Source organism: Bombina bombina, chromosome 3 (assembly GCF_027579735.1).
Source record: "Bombina bombina isolate aBomBom1 chromosome 3, aBomBom1.pri, whole genome shotgun sequence".
In the NCBI taxonomy this organism is placed as follows: domain Eukaryota; kingdom Metazoa; phylum Chordata; class Amphibia; order Anura; family Bombinatoridae; genus Bombina; species Bombina bombina.
Genome location: NC_069501.1, coordinates 1,284,751,195 through 1,284,773,935, shown reverse-complemented (window position 1 = coordinate 1,284,773,935; position 22,741 = coordinate 1,284,751,195). Strand labels below are relative to the sequence as shown.

Below are 22,741 nucleotides of genomic sequence, written 5' to 3'. Positions count from 1 at the left end.
CAGATACATATGTTATTAGTTTATATTACAGATACATATGTTATTAGTTTATATTACAGATACATATGTTATTAGTTTATATTACAGATAGATATGTTATTAGTTTATATTACAGATACATATGTTATTAGTTTATATTACAGATAGATACATATGTTATTAGGTTATATTACAGATACATATGTTATTAGTTTATATTACAGATAGATACATATGTTATTAGTTTATATTACAGATATATATGTTATTAGTTTATATTACAGATACATATGTTATTAGTTTATATTACAGATAGATACATATGTTATTAGTTTATATTACAGATACATATGTTATTAGTTTATATTACAGATAGATACATATGTTATTAGTTTATATTACAGATAGATACATATGTTATTAGTTTATATTACAGATACATATGTTATTAGTTTATATTACAGATAGATATGTTATTAGTTTATATTACAGATACATATGTTATTAGTTTATATTACAGATAGATACATATGTTATTAGGTTATATTACAGATACATATGTTATTAGTTTATATTACAGATAGATACATATGTTATTAGTTTATATTACAGATACATATGTTATTAATTTATATTACAGATAGATACATATGTTATTAGTTTATATTACAGATACATATGTTATTAGTTTATATTACAGATACATATGTTATTAGTTTATATTACAGATAGATACATATGTTATTAGTTTATATTACAGATACATATGTTATTAGTTTATATTACAGATACATATGTTATTAGTTTATATTACAGATAGATACATATGTTATTAGTTTATATTACAGATAGATACATATGTTATTAGTTTATATTACAGATACATATGTTATTAGTTTATATTACAGATAGATACATATGTTATTAGTTTATATTACAGATACATATGTTATTAGTTTATAGTACAGATACATATGTTATTAGTTTGTATTACAGATACATATGTTATTAGTTTATATTACAGATAGATACATATGTTATTAGGTTATATTACAGATAGATACATATGTTATTAATTTATATTACAGATAGATACATATGTTATTAGTTTATATTACAGATACATATGTTATTAGTTTATATTACAGATAGATACATATGTTATTAGTTCATATTACAGATAGATACATATGTTATTAGTTTATATTACAGATACATATGTTATTAGTTTATATTACAGATAGATACATATGTTATTAGTTTATATTACAACTTGCTATCAACAATGAAGTTATTCACTTTAACTCTCAAGTGCTTCTGGTATTTTTAATTGATTGAATATAATTTCTTTGTGCACTAGATACATATGTTATTAGTTTATATTACAGATACATATGTTATTAGTTTATATTACAGATACATATGTTATTAGTTTATATTACAGATAGATATGTTATTAGTTTATATTACAGATACATATGTTATTAGTTTATATTACAGATAGATATGTTATTAGTTTATATTACAGATACATATGTTATTAGTTTATATTACAGATAGATATGTTATTAGTTTATATTACAGATAGATATGTTATTTTTTTATATTACAGATACATAAGTTATTAGTTTATATTACAGATAGATACATATGTTATTAGTTTATATTACAGATAGATACATATGTTATTAGTTTATTTTACAGATAGATATGTTATTAGTTTATATTACAGATACATATGTTATTAGTTTATATTAAAGATATATACATATGTTATTAGTTTATATTACAGATACATAAGTTATTAGTTTATACTACAGATACATATGTTATTAGTTTATATTACCGATAGATACATACGTTATTAGTTTATATTACAGATAGATACATATGTTATTAGTTTATATTACAGATAGATACATAGGTTATTAGTTTATATTACAGATAGATACATATGTTATTAGGTTATATTACAGATAGATACATATGTTATTAGGTTATATTACAGATAGATACATATGTTATTAGTTTATATTACAGATAGATACATATGTTATTAGTTTATATTACAGATAGATACATATGTTATTAGTTTATATTACAGAAAAACATATTTTTATTAGGGAATTACAGATAGATACATATGTATTAGGTATATTACAGATAGATACATAGTATTAGTTTAATTACAGATACATACATATGTTATTAGGTTATATTACAGATAGATACATATGTTATTAGTTTATATTACAGATAGATACTATGTTATTAGGTTATATTACAGATAGATACATATGTTATTAGTTTATATTAACAGATAGATACATATGTTATTAGGTTATATTACAGATAGATACATATGTTATTAGTTTATATTACAGATACATATGTTATTAGTTTATATTACAGATAGATACATATGTTATTAGGTTATATTACAGATAGATTCATATGTTATTAGTTTATATTACAGATAGATACATATATTATTAGTTTATATTACAGATACATATGTTATTAGTTTATATTACAGATAGATACATATGTTATTAGTTTAATATTACAGATAGATACATAATTTTTAATTAGTTTATATTACAGATAGATACATATGTAGTAGGTTTATATTAACAGATAGATACTGTTATTAGGGTTATATTACAGAAGATACATAATGTTATTAGTCTATATTAACAGATATATACATATGTATTAGTTATATTACAGAAGGTACATATTTTATTAGTTTAATATTACAGATACACTAAATGTTATTAGTTTATAGTACAGATAGAAACATATGTTATTAGTTATATAATACAGATACATATGTTATTAGTTTATATTACAGATAGAATACATATGTTATTAGTTAATATTACGATACATATGTTATTAGGTTTATATTACAGATAGATACATATGTTATACGTTTATATTACAGATACATATGTTATTAGTTTATATTACAGATAGAACATATGTTATTAGGTTATATTACAAAGTACATATGTTATTAGTTTATTAATACGAATGATACATATGTTATTAGGTTATATTACAGATAGATACATATGTTATTAGGTTATATTACAGATACATATGTTATTAGTTTATATTACAGATACATATGTTATTAGTTTATATTACAGATAGATACATATGTTATTAGTTTATATTACAGATACATATGTTATTAGTTTATATTACAGATAAATACATATGTTATTAGTTTATATTACAGATACATATATTATTAGTTTATATTACAGATACATATGTTATTAGGTTATATTACAGACAGATACATATGTTATTAGTTTATATTGCAGATACATATGTTATTAGTTTATATTACAGATAGATACATATGTTATTAGTTTATATTACAGATACATACATATGTTATTAGTTTATATTACAGATAGATACATATGTTATTAGTTCATATTACAGATAGATACATATGTTATTAGGTTATATTACAGATAGATACATATGTTATTAGTTTATATTACAGATAGATACATATGTTATTAGGTTATATTACAGATAGATACATATATTATTAGGTTATATTACAGATAGATACATATGTTATTAGTTTATATTACAGATAGATACATATATTTTTAGGTTATATTACAGATAGATACATATGTTATTAGGTATATTACAGATAGATACATATATTATTAGTTTATATTACAGATAGATACATATGTTATTAGGTATATTATATATAGATACATATGTTATTAGTTTATATTACAGATAGATACATATGTTATTAGTTTATATTACAGATAGATACATACATTATTAGGTTATATTACAGATAGATACATATGTTATTAGGTTATATTACAGATAGATACATATGTTATTAGGTTATATTACAGATAGATACATATGTTATTAGGTTATATTACAGATAGATACATATGTTATTAGTTTATATTACAGATATATACATGTTATTAGGTTATATTACAGATAGATACATGTTATTAGGTTATATTACAGATAGATACATATGTTATTAGTTTATATTACAGATAGATACATGTAATTAGGTATATTACAGATAGATACATGTTATTAGGTTATATTACAGATAGATACATATGTTATTAGGTTATATTACAGATATATACATATGTTATTAGGTATATTACAGATAGATACATAGTATTAGGTTATATTACAGATAGATACATATGTTATTAGGTTATATTACAGATAGATACATATGTTATTAGTTTATATTACAGATAGATACATGTTATTTGGTTATATTACAGATAGATACATATGTTATTAGGTTATATTACAGATAGATACATATGTTATTAGGTTATATTACAGATAGATACATATGTTATTAGGTATATTACAGATAGATACATAGTATTAGGTTATATTACAGATAAATACATATGTTATTGGGTTATATTACAGATAGATACATGTTATTAGGTTATATTACAGATAGATACATATGTTATTAGTTTATATTACAGATAGATACATGTTATTAGGTATATTATAGATAGATACATGGTATTAGGTTATATTACAGATAGATACATATGTTATTAGGTTATATTACAGATAGATACATATGTTATTAGTTTATATTACAGATAGATACATACATTATTAGGTTATATTACAGATAGATACATATGTTATTAGGTTATATTACAGATAGATACATACATTATTAAGTTATATTACAGATAGATACATATGTTATTAGGTTATATTACAGATAAATACATGTTATTAGCTTATATTACAGAAAGATACATATGTTATTAGGTTATATTACAGATAGATACATATGTTATTAGTTTATATTACAGATAGATACATACATTATTAGGTTATATTACAGATAGATACATGTGTTATTAGGTTATATTACAGATAGATACATATGTTATTAGTTTATATTACAGATAGATACATGTTATTAGGTTATATTACAGATAAATACATATGTTATTAGTTTATATTACAGATAGATACATGTTATTAGGTTATATTACAGATAGATACATATGTTATTAGGTTATATTACAGATAGATACATATGGTATTAGTTTATATTACAGATAGATACATATGTTATTAGGTATATTAAGATAGATACATAGTATTAGGTTATATTACAGAGAGATACATATGTTATTAGGTTATATTACAGATAGATACATATGTTATTAGTTTATATTACAGATAGATACATGTTATTAGGTATATTATAGATAGATATATGTTATTAGGTTATATTACAGATAGATACATATGTTATTAGATTATATTACAGATAGATACATAAGTTATTAGTTTATATTACAGATAGATACATATGTTATTAGTTTATATTACAGATAGATACATATGTTATTAGTTTATTTTACAGATAGATATGTTATTAGTTTATATTACAGATACATATGTTATTAGTTTATATTACAGATATATACATATGTTATTAGTTTATATTACAGATATATACATATGTTATTAGTTTATACTACAGATACATATGTTATTAGTTTATATTACAGATAGATACATATGTTATTAGTTTATATTACAGATAGATACATATGTTATTAGTTTATATTACAGATAGATACATAGGTTATTAGTTTATATTACAGATAGATACATATGTTATTAGGTTATATTACAGATAGATACATATGTTATTAGTTTATATTACAGATAGATACATATGTTATTAGGTATATTACAGATAGATACATAGTATTAGGTTATATTACAGATACATACATATGTTATTAGGTTATATTACAGATAGATACATATGTTATTAGTTTATATTACAGATACATATGTTATTAGGTTATATTACAGATAGATACATATGTTATTAGTTTATATTACAGATAGATACATATGTTATTAGGTTATATTACAGATAGATACATATGTTATTAGTTTATATTACAGATACATATGTTATTAGTTTATATTACAGATAGATACATATGTTATTAGGTTATATTACAGATAGATACATATGTTATTAGTTTATATTACAGATAGATACATATGTTATTAGTTTATATTACAGATACATATGTTATTAGTTTATATTACAGATACATATGTTATTAGTTTATATTACAGATACATATGTTATTAGTTTATATTACAGATAGATACATATGTTATTAGTTTATATTACAGATACATATGTTATTAGTTTATATTACAGATAGATACATATGTTATTAGTTTATATTACAGATACATATGTTATTAGTTTATATTACAGATAGATACATATGTTATTAGGTTATATTACAGATAGATACATATGTTATTAGTTTATATTACAGATACATATGTTATTAGTTTATATTACAGATAAATACATATGTTATTAGTTTATATTACAGATACATATATTATTAGTTTATATTACAGATACATATATTATTAGTTTATATTACAGATACATATGTTATTAGGTTATATTACAGATAGATACATGTTATTAGGTATATTATAGATAGATATATGTTATTAGGTTATATTACAGATAGATACATATGTTATTAGGTTATATTACAGATAGATACATAAGTTATTAGTTTATATTACAGATAGATACATATGTTATTAGTTTATATTACAGATAGATACATATGTTATTAGTTTATTTTACAGATAGATATGTTATTAGTTTATATTACAGATACATATGTTATTAGTTTATATTACAGATATATACATATGTTATTAGTTTATATTACAGATACATATGTTATTAGTTTATACTACAGATACATATGTTATTAGTTTATATTACAGATAGATACATATGTTATTAGTTTATATTACAGATAGATACATATGTTATTAGTTTATATTACAGATAGATACATAGGTTATTAGTTTATATTACAGATAGATACATATGTTATTAGGTTATATTACAGATAGATACATATGTTATTAGGTTATATTACAGATAGATACATATGTTATTAGTTTATATTACAGATAGATACATATGTTATTAGTTTATATTACAGATAGATACATATGTTATTAGTTTATATTACAGATAGATACATATGTTATTAGGTATATTACAGATAGATACATAGTATTAGGTTATATTACAGATACATACATATGTTATTAGTTTATATTACAGATAGATACATATGTTATTAGGTTATATTACAGATAGATACATATGTTATTAGTTTATATTACAGATAGATACATATGTTATTAGGTTATATTACAGATAGATACATATGTTATTAGTTTATATTACAGATACATATGTTATTAGTTTATATTACAGATAGATACATATGTTATTAGTTTATATTACAGATACATATGTTATTAGTTTATATTACAGATACATATGTTATTAGTTTATATTACAGATACATATGTTATTAGTTTATATTACAGATAGATACATATGTTATTAGTTTATATTACAGATACATATGTTATTAGTTTATATTACAGATACATATGTTATTAGTTTATATTACAGATAGATACATATGGTATTAGTTTATATTACAGATACATATGTTATTAGTTTATATTACAGATAGATACATATGTTATTAGTTTATATTACAGATACATATGTTATTAGTTTATATTACAGATACATATGTTATTAGGTTATATTACAGATAGATACATATGTTATTAGTTTATATTACAGATACATATGTTATTAGTTTATATTACAGATACATATATTATTAGTTTATATTACAGATACATATGTTATTAGGTTATATTACAGACAGATACATATGTTATTAGTTTATATTGCAGATACATATGTTATTAGTTTATATTACAGATAGATACATATGTTATTAGTTTATATTACAGATACATATGTTATTAGTTTATATTACAGATAGATATGTTATTAGTTCATATTACAGATAGATACATATGTTATTAGGTTATATTACAGATAGATACATATGTTATTAGTTTATATTACAGATAGATACATATGTTATTAGGTTATGTTACAGATAGATACATATATTATTAGGTTATATTACAGATAGATACATATGTTATTAGTTTATATTACAGAGAGATACATATATTTTTAGGTTATATTACAGATAGATACATATGTTATTAGGTATATTACAGATAGATACATATGTTATTAGTTTATATTACAGATAGATACATATGTTATTAGTTTATATTACAGATAGATACATACATTATTAGGTTATATTACAGATAGATACATGTTATTAGGTTATATTACAGATAGATACATATGTTATTAGTTTATATTACAGATAGATACATGTAATTAGGTTATATTACAGATAGATACATATGTTATTAGTTTATATTACAGATAGATACATGTTATTAGGTTATATTACAGATAGATACATATGTTATTAGGTTATATTACAGATATATACATATGTTATTAGGTATATTACAGATAGATACATAGTATTAGGTTATATTACAGATAAATACATATGTTATTAGGTTATATTACAGATAGATACATATGTTATTAGTTTATATTACAGATAGATACATATGTTATTAGGTTATATTACAGATAGATACATATGTTATTAGGTTATATTACAGATAGATACATATGTTATTAGGTTATATTACAGATAGATACATATGTTATTAGTTATATTACAGATAGATACATATGTTATTAGTTATATTACAGATAGATACATATGTTATTAGGTTATATTACAGATAGATACATATGTTATTAGGTTATATTACAGATAGATACATATGTTATTAGTTATATTACAGATAGATACATATGTTATTAGGTTATATTACAGATAGATACATATGTTATTTGGTTATATTACAGATAGATACATATGTTATTAGGTTATATTGCAGATAGATACATATGTTATTAGGTATATTACAGATAGATACATAGTATTAGGTTATATTACAGATAAATACATATGTTATTAGGTTATATTACAGATAGATACATATGTTATTAGTTTATATTACAGATAGATACATGTTATTAGGTATATTATAGATAGATACATGGTATTAGGTTATATTACAGATAGATACATATGTTATTAGGTTATATTACAGATAGATACATATGTTATTAGTTTATATTACAGATAGATACATATGTTATTAGTTTATATTACAGATAGATACATACATTATTAGGTTATATTACAGATAGATACATATGTTTTTAGGTTATATTACAGATAGATACATACATTATTAAGTTATATTACAGATAGATACATATGTTATTAGTTTATATTACAGATAGATACATACATTATTAGGTTATATTACAGATAGATACATATGTTATTAGGTTATATTACAGATAGATACATGTTATTAGGTTATATTACAGATAGATACATATGCTATTAGTTTATATTACAGATAGATACATGTTATTAGGTTATATTACAGATAAATACATATGTTATTAGTTTATATTACAGATAGATACATGTTATTAGGTTATATTACAGATAGATACATATGTTATTAGGTTATATTACAGATAGATACATATGGTATTAGGTTATATTACAGATAGATACATATGTTATTAGGTATATTACAGATAGATACATAGTATTAGGTTATATTACAGAGAGATACATATGTTATTAGGTTATATTACAGATAGATACATATGTTATTAGTTTATATTACAGATAGATACATGTTATTAGGTATATTATAGATAGATATATGTTATTAGGTTATATTACAGATAGATACATATGTTATTAGGTTATATTACAGATAAATACATATGTTATTAGGTTATATTACAGATAGATACATATGTTATTAGGTTATATTACAGATAGATACATATGTTATTAGGTTATATTACAGATATATACATATGTTATTAGGTTATATTACAGATAGATACATATGTTATTAGTTTATATTACAGATAGATACATATGTTATTAGTTTATTTTACAGATAGATACATGTTATTAGGTTATATTACAGATAGATACATGTTATTAGGTTATATTACAGATAGATACATATGTTATTAGTTTATATTACAGATAGATACATATGTTATTAGGTATATTACAGTAAGATACATAGTATTAGGTTATATTACAGATAGATACATATGTTATTAGGTATATTACAGTAAGATACATAGTATTAGGTTATATTACAGATAGATACATATGTTATTAGGTATATTACAGTAAGATACATAGTATTAGGTTATATTACAGATAGATACATATGTTATTAGTTTATATTACAGTTAGATACATATATTATTAGGTTATATTACAGATAGATACATATGTTATTAGGTTATATTACAGATAGATACATATGTTATTAGGTTATATTACAGATAGATACATATGTTATTAGTTATATTACAGATAGATACATATGTTATTAGTTTATATTACAGATACATATGTTATTAGTTTATATTACAGATAGATACATATATTATTAGGTTATATTACAGATAGATACATATGTTATTAGTTTATATTACAGTTAGATACATATATTATTAGGTTATATTACAGATAGATACATATGTTATTAGTTTATATTACAGTTAGATACATATATTATTAGGTTATATTACAGATAGATAACTACGTTATTAGTTTATATTACAGTTAGATACATATATTATTAGGTTATATTACAGATAGATACATATGTTATTAGGTTATATTACAGATAGATACATATGTTATTAGTTTATATTACAGATAGATACATATGTTATTAGTTTATATTACAGATAGATACATATGTTATTAGTTTATATTACAGATAGATACATATGTTATTAGTTTATATTACAGATATATATGTTATTAGTTTATATTACAGATACATATGTTATTAGGTTATATTACAGATAGATACATATGTTATTAGTTTATATTACAGATAGATACATATGTTATTAGGTTATATTACAGATATATACATGTTATTAGTTTATATTACAGATAGATACATATGTTATTAGGTATATTACAGATAGATACATGTTATTAGTTTATATTACAGATAGATACATATGTTATTAGGTTATATTACAGATACATACATATGTTATTAGGTTATATTACAGATAGATACATGTTATTAGGTTATATTGCAGATAGATACATATATTATTAGGTTATATTACAGATAGATACATATGTTATTAGTTTATATTACAGATAGATACATATGTTATTAGGTTATATTACAGATAGATACATATGTTATTAGGTATATTACAGATATATACATGTTATTAGTTTATATTACAGATAGATACATATGTTATTAGGTTATATTACAGATACATACATATGTTATTAGGTTATATTACAGATAGATACATGTTATTAGGTTATATTGCAGATAGATACATATATTATTAGGTTATATTACAGATAGATACATATGTTATTAGTTTATATTACAGATAGATACATATGTTATTAGTTTATATTACAGATAGATACATATGTTATTAGGTTATATTACAGATAGATACATATGTTATTAGTTTATATTACAGATAGATACATATGTTATTAGTTTATATTACAGATAGATACATATGTTATTAGTTTATATTACAGATAGATACATATGTTATTAGGTTATATTACAGATAGATACATATGTTATTAGTTTATATTACAGATAGATACATATGTTATTAGGTATATTATAGATAGATATATGTTATTAGGTTATATTACAGATAGATACATATGTTATTAGGTTATATTACAGATAGATACATATGTTATTAGGTTATATTACAGATAGATACATATGTTATTAGGTTATATTACAGATAGATACATATGTTATTAGTTTATATTACAGATAGATACATATGTTATTAGGTTATATTACAGATAGATACATATGTTATTAGGTTATATTACAGATAGATACATATGTTATTAGGTATATTACAGATAGATACATATGTTATTAGGTTATATTACAGATACATATGTTATTAGTTTATATTACAGATAGATACATATGTTATTAGTTTATATTACAGATACATATGTTATTAGTTTATATTACAGATAGATACATATGTTATTAGGTTATATTACAGATAGATACATATGTTATTAGTTTATATTACAGATAGATACATATGTTATTAGGTTATATTACAGATAGATACATATGTTATTAGGTTATATTACATATAGATACATATATGCTATTTGTAGTGTCCCATGGGGTAATTGTGTGTGTGCTGACTAAGTGTCACCCTGAGATACTGGGTGGGTTGCTGTAAATGTCCCCTCAGTATATGACACACAGACAGGATGTTATGGTGAACAAGGTAGAGTTTTTTACTCACTCAGTACAGACAGATTTAATGACACAGGATATACATGTAGTCCCTTAGGTAGACTTCTCTATTAGACCTCTGAAGTAATAGGCTCCTGTCCATGTTTCCAGGAGCAGTATCATGGCAAACAGTTTGATTGCTCTAAGCTTATCACAGTTCCTCTTAGGCTGGCTGCATGGTTAGCAATCTGCACTCTACTAACTTAGGCCTAGATTTGGAGTTTTGCGGTAGAAGGGCTGTTAACGCTCCGCAGGCTTTTTTCTGGCCGCACCATAAATTTAACTCTGGTATCGAGAGTTCAAACAAATGCTGCGTTAGGCTCCAAAAAAGGAGCGTAGAGCATTTTTACCGCAAATGCAACTCTCCATACCACAGTTGCTTACGGACGCGGCCAGCCTCAAAAACGTGCTTGTGCACGATTCTCCCATAGAAAACAATGGGGCTGTTTGAGCTGAAAAAAAACCTAACACCTGCAAAAAAGCAGCGTTCAGCTCCTAACGCAGCCCCATAGTTTCCTATGGGGAAACACTTCCTACGTCTGCACCTAACACTCTAACATGTACCCCGAGTCTAAACACCCCTAACCTTACACTTATTAACCCCTAATCTGCCGCTCCCGCTATCGCTGACCCCTGCATATTTTTTTAACCCCTAATCTGCCGCCCTCAGTAAAACCGCCGCAACCTACGTTATCCCTATGTACCCCCTAATCTGCTGCCCCTAACACCGCCGACCCCTATATTATATTTTATTAACCCTAATCTGCCCTCCACAAACGTCGCCGACACCTGCCTACACTTATTAACCCCTAATCTGCCGAGCGGACCTGAGCGCTACTATAATAAAGTTATTAACCCCTAATCTGCCTCACTAACCCTATAATAAATAGTATTAACCCTAATCTGGCCTCCCTAACATCGCCGACACCTAACTTCAATTATTAAACCCTAATCTGCCGACGGAGCTCACCGCTATTCTAATAAATGTATTAACCCTAAAGCTAAGTCTATTTTTACAGGCAACTTGGTAATTATTTTTAACCAGGTATAATAGCTATTTAATAGTTACCTAGTTAAATAATAGCAAATTTACCTGTAAAATAAATCCTAACCTAAGATATAATTAAACCTAACACTACCCTATCAATAAATTAATTAAATAAACTACCTACAATTACTACAAATAACCTAACACTACACTATCAATAAATTAATTAAACACAATTCCTACAAATAAATACAATTAAATAAACTAGCTAAAGTACAAAAATAAAAAAGAACTAAGTTACAAAAAATAAAAAATTATTTACAAACATAAGAAAAAATATTACAACAATTTTAAACTAATTACACCTACTCTAAGCCCCTAATAAAATAACAAAGCCCCCCAAAATAAAAAATTCCCTACCCTATTCTAAATTAAAAAAGGTAAAAGCTCTTTTACCTTACCAGCCCTGAACAGGGCCCTTTGGGGGGCATGCCCCAAGAATTTCAGCTCTTTTGCCTGTAAAAAAAACATACAATACCCCCCCCCCCCAACATTACAACCCACCACCCACATACCCCTAATCTAACCCAAACCCCCCTTAAATAAACCTAACACTAAGCCCCTGAAGATCTTCCTACCTTGTCTTCACCATCCAGGTTCACCGATCCGTCCTGAAGAGCTCCTCCGATGTCCTGATCCGAGCCCAAGCGGGGGGCTGAAGAGGTCACTGATCCGGTCAAAGTCTTCATCCAAGCGGGGCAGAAGAGGATCTTCCATCCGATTGAAGTCTTCATCCAAGCAGCATCCATCCGGAGCGAAGCGGCAGGATCCTGAAGACCTCCAGCGCGGAACATCCATCCGGCCCGACGACTGAACGACGAATGACTGTTCCTTTAAGGGACGTCATCCAAGATGGCGTCCCTCGAATTCCGATTGGCTGATAGGATTCTATCAGCCAATCGGAATTAGGTAGGAATTTTCTGATTGGCTGATGGAATCAGCCAATCAGAATCAAGTTCAATCCGATTGGTGATCCAATCAGCAATCAGATTGAGCTCGCATTCTATTGGCTGTTCCGATCAGCCAATAGAATGCGAGCTCAATCTGATAGGCTGATTGGATCAGCCAATCGGATTGAAATTGATTCTGATTGGCTGATTCCATCAGCCAATCAGAAAATTCCTACCTTAATTCCGATTGGCTGATAGAATCCTATCAGCCAATCGGAATTCGAGGGACGCCATCTTGGATGACGTCCCTTAAAGGAACAGTCATTCGTCGTTCAGTCGTCGGGCCGGATGGATGTTCCGCGCTGGAGGTCTTCAGGATCCTGCCGCTTCGCTCCGGATGGATGCTGCTTGGATGAAGACTTCAATCGGATGGAAGATCCTCTTCTGCCCCCGCTTGGATGAAGACTTTGACCGGATCATGGACCTCTTCAGCCCCCCCGCTTGGGCTTTGGATCAGGACATCGGAGGAGCTCTTCAGGACGGATTGGTGAACCTGGATGGTGAAGACAAGGTAGGAAGATCTTCAGGGGCTTAGTGTTAGGTTTATTTAAGGGGGGTTTGGGTTAGATTAGGGGTATGCGGGTCGTGGGTTGTAATGTTGGGGGGGCTTGGGTATTGTATGTTTTTTTTTACAGGCAAAAGAGCTGAATTCTTGGGGCATGCCCCGCAAAGGGCCCTGTTCAGGGCTGGTAAGGTAAAAGAGCTTTTACCTTTTTTTAATTTAGAATTAGGGTAGGGAATTTTTTATTTGGGGGGCTTTGTTATTTTATTAGGGGGCTTAGAGTAGGTGTAATTAGTTTAAAATTGTTGTAATATTTTTCTTATGTTTGTAAATATTTTTTATTTTTTGTAACTTAGTTCTTTTTTATTTTTTGTACTTTAGCTAGTTTATGTAATTGTATTTATTTGTAGATATTGTATTTAATTAATTTATTGATAGTGTAGTGTTAGGTTAATTGTAGGTAATTGTAGGTAGTTTATTTAATTAATTTATTGATAGGGTTGTGTTAGGTTTAATTATATCTTAGGTTAGGATTTATTTTACAGGTAAATTTTTTATTATTTTAACTAGGTAACTATTAAATAGCTATTGTACCTGGTTAAAATAATTACCAAGTTGCCTGTAAAATAAATATAAATCCTAAAATAGCTATAATATAATTATAATTTATATTGTAGCTATATTAGGATGTATTTTACAGGTAAGTATTTAGCTTTAAATAGGAATAATTTATTTAATAAGAGTTAATTTATTTCGTTAGATTTAAATTATATTTAACTTAGGGGGGTGTTAGAGTTAGGGTTAGACTTAGCTTTAGGGGTTAATCCATTTATTATAGTAGCGGTGAGCTCCGGTCGTCAGATTAGGGGTTAATAATTGAAGTTAGGTGTCGACGATGTTAGGGAGGGCAGATTAGGGGTTAATACTATTTATTATAGGGTTAGTGAGGCGGATTAGGGGTTAATACATTTATTATAGTACCGCTCAGGTCCGCTCGGCAGATTAGGGGTTAATAAGTGTAGGCAGGTGTCGGCGACGTTAAGGGGGGCAGATTAGGGGTTAATAAATATAATATAGGGGTCGGCGGTGTTAGGGGCAGCAGATTAGGGGTACATAAGTATAACGTAGGTGGCGGCGCTTTGCGGTCGGCAGATTAGGGGTTAATTATTGTAAGTAGCTGGCGGCGACGTTGTGGGGGGCAGGTTAGGGGTTAATAAATGTAATACAGGGCTCGGTGGGGTTAGGGGCAGCAGATTAGGGGTACATAAGTATAACGTAGGTGGCGGTCGGCAGATTAGGGGTTAAAATTTTTTAATCGAGTGGCGGCGATGTGGGGGGAGCTCGGTTTAGGGGTACATAGGTAGTTTATGGGTGTTAGTGTACTTTAGGGTACAGTAGTTAAGAGCTTTATGAACCGGCGTTAGCCCAGAAAGCTCTTAACTACTGCTATTTTCCTGCGGCTGGAGTTTTGTCGTTAGAGCTCTAACGCTCACTTCAGAAACGACTCTAAATACCGGCGTTAGGAAGATCCCATTGAAAAGATAGGATACGCAATTGACGTAAGGGGATCTGCGGTATGGAAAAGTTGCGGCTGAAAAGTGAGCGTTAGACCCTTTAATCACTGACTCCAAATACCAGCGGGCGGCCAAAACCAGCGTTAGGAGCCTCTAACGCTGGTTTTCACGGCTAACGCCAAACTCCAAATCTAGGCCTTAGTCTGCTTGCCAGGCTAGACTGTTGCAGGCAGATTGTTTCCTAGATTGGGGTGGAACCTAAGAAAGACTTTGTCTGAACATCACTCCTCCTCTCCTTCCCCTAAATAAAAAAAAAATGTAAACAGCAAAAAGAGAAAAACAAAACAACAAAACAAGCAAATAAAAACAAAATATATCAACAACAGTCAAACAATGCAGGGTTTTTGGCTTTGTCTAGGTCTTCTCTGTGTGGGTTGAAGACTTTTTGTTTAGTGTTTTAAGAAACTCAGCAGTATCTCTCAATGTCTCAGAGATTTTCCAGCAATCAGTCTGGTGTCTTTGACAAGTAGACTTGCAAAGTTCCACAGCACAAGGAGGGGTAACAACAGACGTGTCTGGAGCTGTAAGGGGCTCCCTATTAGACAGATCAGTTTCCTCACCTGCAGTGATGATCTCTGGATCTTCAGGACAGTTGCTGCCACTAACTTCAGGTTCTGAATGAACAGATGTAGAATCATACCACACACCATGCCATATGTCTTTGGTATGTTCTGGAGCAAAATTTGTGATTGATTGATCAGAGATTTTGAACCTAGGCCCGCTATCAGAAGTTTGCATTTTTTCAACTGTTAAACATACATCTTTGTTCCAATGGTTTTATCAATGCGATCAGGTAGCCAATGAGGTAGAGCTCAATAATTATGTAACCACACAGAATCACCAGTTTTATAACTAGGGAAGTGTTGCGTGTGATTGGTCACTTGTCATCTGGAAGGATGAGATTCAGTTTGGTACAGTAGTGCTGTCCAAACATGAGAAAAGCTGGTGCAAGGACAGTAGTGGAGTGTGGCGTGTTTAAATATGTGGCCAAAAACTCTAACAAGGCAGCAGTGACAGAGCAGGGCAGCCGGAGCAACGAGTGACAGAGGAAGGCAGTTGCCAGCGGGTACAGGGCAGACCCGGGGTAGCAGCAGCGGGCATAGCTCGCCTACAAACACACGGAGGTGACCCGAGTCCGGCCGCGGTGGGAGCGGGAGGGAGGGGACCCGGGAGAACAGCAGAGGAAGAAGCCAAGAAGATCGCAGCCCGTAGCCGCCCGATGTGAGAGCCGCTCCCCAGACACTAGCAGCCTCAGCATGGCCACCACCGCCACTTGCACCCGCTTCACGGACGAGTACCAGTTGTACGAGGAGCTGGGCAAGGGAGCCTTTTCTGTAGTACGAAGATGTGTTAAGAAATCATCTAACCAAGAATATGCTGCGAAGATTATCAACACAAAAAAGCTGTCTGCAAGAGACCACCAGAAGTTGGAGCGTGAAGCTCGGATTTGTCGTCTTCTAAAACATCCCAATATTGTTCGTCTCCATGAAAGTATTTCAGAGGAAGGTTTCCATTACCTCGTTTTTGACCTGGTCACTGGTGGGGAGTTGTTTGAAGACATCGTGGCAAGAGAATATTACAGTGAAGCAGATGCCAGCCACTGTATCCACCAGATCCTCGAGAGCGTTAACCACATTCATCAGCACGATATTGTTCACCGGGACCTGAAGCCTGAGAACTTATTATTGGCCAGTAAAAGCAAGGGGGCTGCAGTGAAATTGGCAGACTTTGGCCTGGCCATAGAAGTCCAGGGTGACCAACAGGCTTGGTTTGGGTTTGCAGGTACACCTGGGTACCTCTCTCCAGAGGTGTTAAGAAAAGATCCTTATGGGAAACCAGTAGATATATGGGCATGTGGTGTGATTCTGTATATATTACTAGTGGGATATCCTCCTTTCTGGGATGAAGATCAGCATAAACTCTATCAACAGATCAAAGCTGGAGCATATGATTTTCCATCACCTGAGTGGGACACGGTTACTCCTGAAGCAAAGAATTTGATCAATCAAATGCTGACCATAAACCCAGCAAGGCGCATCACCGCAGACCAGGCTTTGAAGCACCCATGGGTCTGTCAACGATCTACAGTTGCCTCCATGATGCACAGGCAAGAGACTGTGGAATGTCTTCGAAAGTTCAACGCACGAAGAAAACTTAAAGGTGCGATCCTCACAACAATGTTGGTTTCTCGGAATTTTTCAGCTGCCAAAAGTCTGTTGAACAAGAAGACTGATGGCGTCAAGCCACAGACAAACAACAAAACCAGCATAGTAAGCCCAGCTAAAGAAAGTCCCCAATTGCAGACAACAATGGAACCTCAAACAACTGTTGTCCACAATGCAACAGATGGCATAAAAGGATCAACTGAGAGCTGTAACACCACAACTGAAGATGAGGATCTAAAAGTGCGCAAACAGGAGATCATTAAGATAACAGAGCAACTAATTGAAGCTATCAATAATGGGGATTTTGAAGCCTACACGAAGATCTGTGATCCTGGGCTGACCTCGTTTGAACCAGAGGCACTTGGTAATCTGGTTGAAGGAATAGATTTTCATAAGTTTTATTTCGACAACTTGTTGTCCAAAAACAGCAAGCCAATTCACACCACCATCCTGAATCCGCACGTGCATGTCATTGGCGAGGACGCGGCATGCATTGCCTATATCCGCCTCACGCAGTACATTGATGCCCAGGGCCGACCACGCACAACACAGTCTGAAGAGACTCGAGTCTGGTACCGCCGAGATGGCAAATGGCTGAATGTCCACTACCACTGCTCTGGGGCTCCTGCTGCCCCACTCCAGTGAGGAACCAAACACAGAGCCTCAAGTGGAAGAATCCCTTCTTAGCGAGCGAGTCTGGATCGCCTGAACGACAGCTACAGTCATGTTCGTTCTGAAGTTTTAAAAAAGAAAAATGTTAAAAATTCAAAAAATAAAAATATTGATGCCGGCAGCGGCCAAAATTGCACAAAACCCTGCATGCATTCTGAGGCTGGAGCAGCTGCTGGCTAAATGTTGTATTTCATGGATCCATCGTGTCTGTTCCTGCTGTACGGAGGTGTTTTTAAAATTCAAAGAGGAAAAGCATTAAAATTATATATATATTGTTTGTTAAAACCAGGCTGAGAAATCATGGTTGCTTTTTATAGAGAAGACAAGATTGTCAGCTACCCCAGGCAACTGTTGGGAAAGCAAAAGTGAAATAGGAATATGATGTAAAAGAAAATGAAGATGTTAACTTGGGAAGCTGTTGGATTGTAAAATGCCAGAGCAGATACAAGGTCTATTTTAACACGAGGACTCTCCTGTCGTCTTCATTAAAGTGTTGACTTGCAGGTAGACATGTTAGTACGTCATATAAAATAGAGCCTCAGAAGAACGTTTTTGTTCATATTTTTTTTTTTATTTTTTTTTTACTAAAATCTTTCAGATCTCTCTTTGTCTCACTTCTGTCCATGGCTGACCTAGAACCTCCTACATAGCAAGAAGCTGAAGAAGTCTTGTAATTCAACCTTGACTCCCAAGAAAAGGAATTGCCTTTATTTTTTGTTAGCTGGGATTAATCAGGGTGAATAGTTATTAATTACAAAAAACTAAACACCTAAAATACAGCCTACAGAAGGAACATTTCATTAGTGACAATGTTAATTTCTTTGTTATGAATTCTTTAGAATATGCTGATTGATAAACTGCCATGTAATGGGAGGGGTTTCTAATTAGTCTTGGCTTGCCATGGTATGTGTGTAAATGGGATTGGTTTATATTCACAGCAACTAATGCTTTGTGTCTTTTGAAACAAATCTGCAAACTGCTTGTAAGACATGAATGACAGGTCACGAGTGAACCAGTTCACTGAAATTGGATGCGTAGAGATGTATGCATGTCTTTCTATGCTTGCCTGCACCTCCCAAACTAGTGTATGAACTGGTGGACCTTTATTTTATTGCCAGATGGTGAATGTTGTCTCAAAAGTACATTCAGGTGAAAACGTTTTTAAGAGTAATCAATTGTTCCCATCTGTCATAAAGTCTTTTATCCTCATAAACCATATGTGAAGTTGTGCTCTCCTATTTCTGTAAAATATGGCTAGGAACCGAGGATGCCCTCGGCTGTCCTGAATTTGGAAATCATCTGTCTGGATGTAATTGACTGTTTTTGATTCAGACAAAAAAAAAAAGCTGTGTGTAGCGCTGTTTGTTTGTATATGCCAAGGCTTGTTAAGTATAGAAAAAGCCAAGCACGAGCTAAAATCCAAACATCACCCAATCAGAAGTAGCAAGTCCGTTAGGCTCCAAATATTATAAGTTGCACATCTGTTTGTGTTGACATGTATCTTCATTAGGACAACTCCATTTTGTTGGATGCCTTAAATACAGAAATCACTAGGTTGTTGGGAAGTATTATTGGTAAGGAATGTGTTGTTGATAACCTGCCACACTGCTCAATTACATTTTAGTTTTTCGATGCATGTCCAGGTCTCTCAACTTGTAACAAAAAAAAAGAAAAAAAAGATGAACTTGTGAAGAAACAATTAGCCATGATTCCCACAGGAACAAATTATGTTCTCCAGGAGTTTTGAGATGACAGATACAGAGATGAATGTGTAACGTATAGACTAGAACATTCATTTGCAGGTAGCTGGAAGCTACAACACTTCGTTGCTACGACATGTAGAGAACAACCAGCGTTTGTTCAGAATAAATTGAGTTTCAAGCGCTTGTGTGAAATAAGAGCACATTGGGCAGATGGGAAATATATTTTCATTTAATTTTTGGTGGGATTTATGTATTATGTTTATTTTAGTCATTTTTTTTCCTTTCAAATAGCACTAAAACTTAACACGGTGCTTTTGGCTTTTTATCATTTACAACCGACTGATAAAAGGGAAACCAAGCGAAAAATGAGACATATATGCAGTTTAAATAAACCTAAATAAAGTTATGCATGTATTCTTTAAAAAAAAAAAAAAAAACTCTAACAAAATCTCTTCAGTCTGTCAAGGCTAATGAATAGCAGTTATCAGGTGGTTCTTGAAAGTCTGAAAAAAAACGTTCTGCTAGTACATTTGATGCTGGATGGTATGGAGTTGTTGTATAATGTTTAATCTGTAGGGAGCTGATGAATGATTAAAACTCTTGCAATGTAAATTGTGGTCCATTGTCAGAGGCTGACTGATGGCAAGCCATATTGAGCAAAGCGTTTCCTTAAGACTAAAATAGTTACACTTAAAGTGGTAGTAGACATTGGAAAAACTTCGGGCCATTTGGAGTGTGCATCCACTATGATTAAGTACATTTTTCCATGGATTGGCCCTGAAAAATCGAGATGTATTCTTGACCATGGATCCTTGGGCCATGGCCATGGTTAAACTTCAACCACTTTTCTGGGTTGCTGTGCCTGAATGCATCCTGGGCATCAAGCAACGTAATCCTCTATTGCTGTATCCATAAGTGGCCACTAAACATAGCCCCTTGCTATCTGCTTCATGTGAACTATGCCTGGATAGCCCTCATGTAGTATCTTAAGCATGGTGGATTGTAGATTGGGAGGAATTATTACTTTTGTTCCCCATTGCAGCATTTGATACTAGTTTACATTTTCTAGTGAAATATGGACAAAATTCACTTATATGAATATATGAGACAAGGCACGGGTCTGTGGCTGTGTTTCTAGCTATCAGTTTGGCAGAAATGATACTTTGTTTTCACTATGTTCTCTGGTATGTGTTCCCCAATGGGTAATCTAGAAAACGCATCTGCATTTCCATGGTGTTCATTAGAGTGGTATCTGATTGAATAGTTGTAAGCTCCCAGGAATAAGATATATCTCTGTAAGTTGAAATCAGTTGTTGAAATCCTTTTTAGAGGGTTTAGGATGGACAGTAGTGGCTTGTGGTCAGTGATAAGTGTAAATGATGACCATAAATGTACATATGACATTTCTTCATGGCCCACACTATAACTAGTGCTTCCTTAACTATTTGTGAGTAGTTTTGTTCTGCAGGGATCTAGAGGCAAAAGAGATGAGCTGCTCTGTGCCATCTTGCATGACGTGCAAAAGTACAGAACCCAGTCCATAAAGGAGAGGAATCACACGCCAGTGTTAAAGGTTTCTTTAGGTCATAATGGACTAGAACTCTAGAAGACAAGATCGATTCTTTGGATTTCCTAAAGGCGTATTCACATTTGGTGGACCATGCCCATTTTGCTCTTGCATCTAACAAG

General features: G+C 30.0%; 2 protein-coding genes across 2 annotated transcripts in view; both read left to right on the top strand.

Moving 5' to 3' along the window:
- Positions 1-22,741, top strand: part of LOC128652758 (vomeronasal type-2 receptor 26) — a 135,765-nt gene that overhangs the window by 19,977 nt on the left and 93,047 nt on the right. The gene's annotated exons all lie outside the window — the stretch shown is intronic.
- On the top strand, positions 17,527-20,565 carry LOC128654744 (calcium/calmodulin-dependent protein kinase type II subunit gamma-like). Its single transcript, XM_053708842.1, has 2 exons — positions 17,527-18,782; positions 18,816-20,565. The coding sequence occupies exons 1-2, from the start codon at positions 17,769-17,771 to the stop codon at positions 19,320-19,322; spliced, it is 1,521 nt and encodes a 506-aa protein (XP_053564817.1). The 5' UTR covers positions 17,527-17,768; the 3' UTR covers positions 19,323-20,565.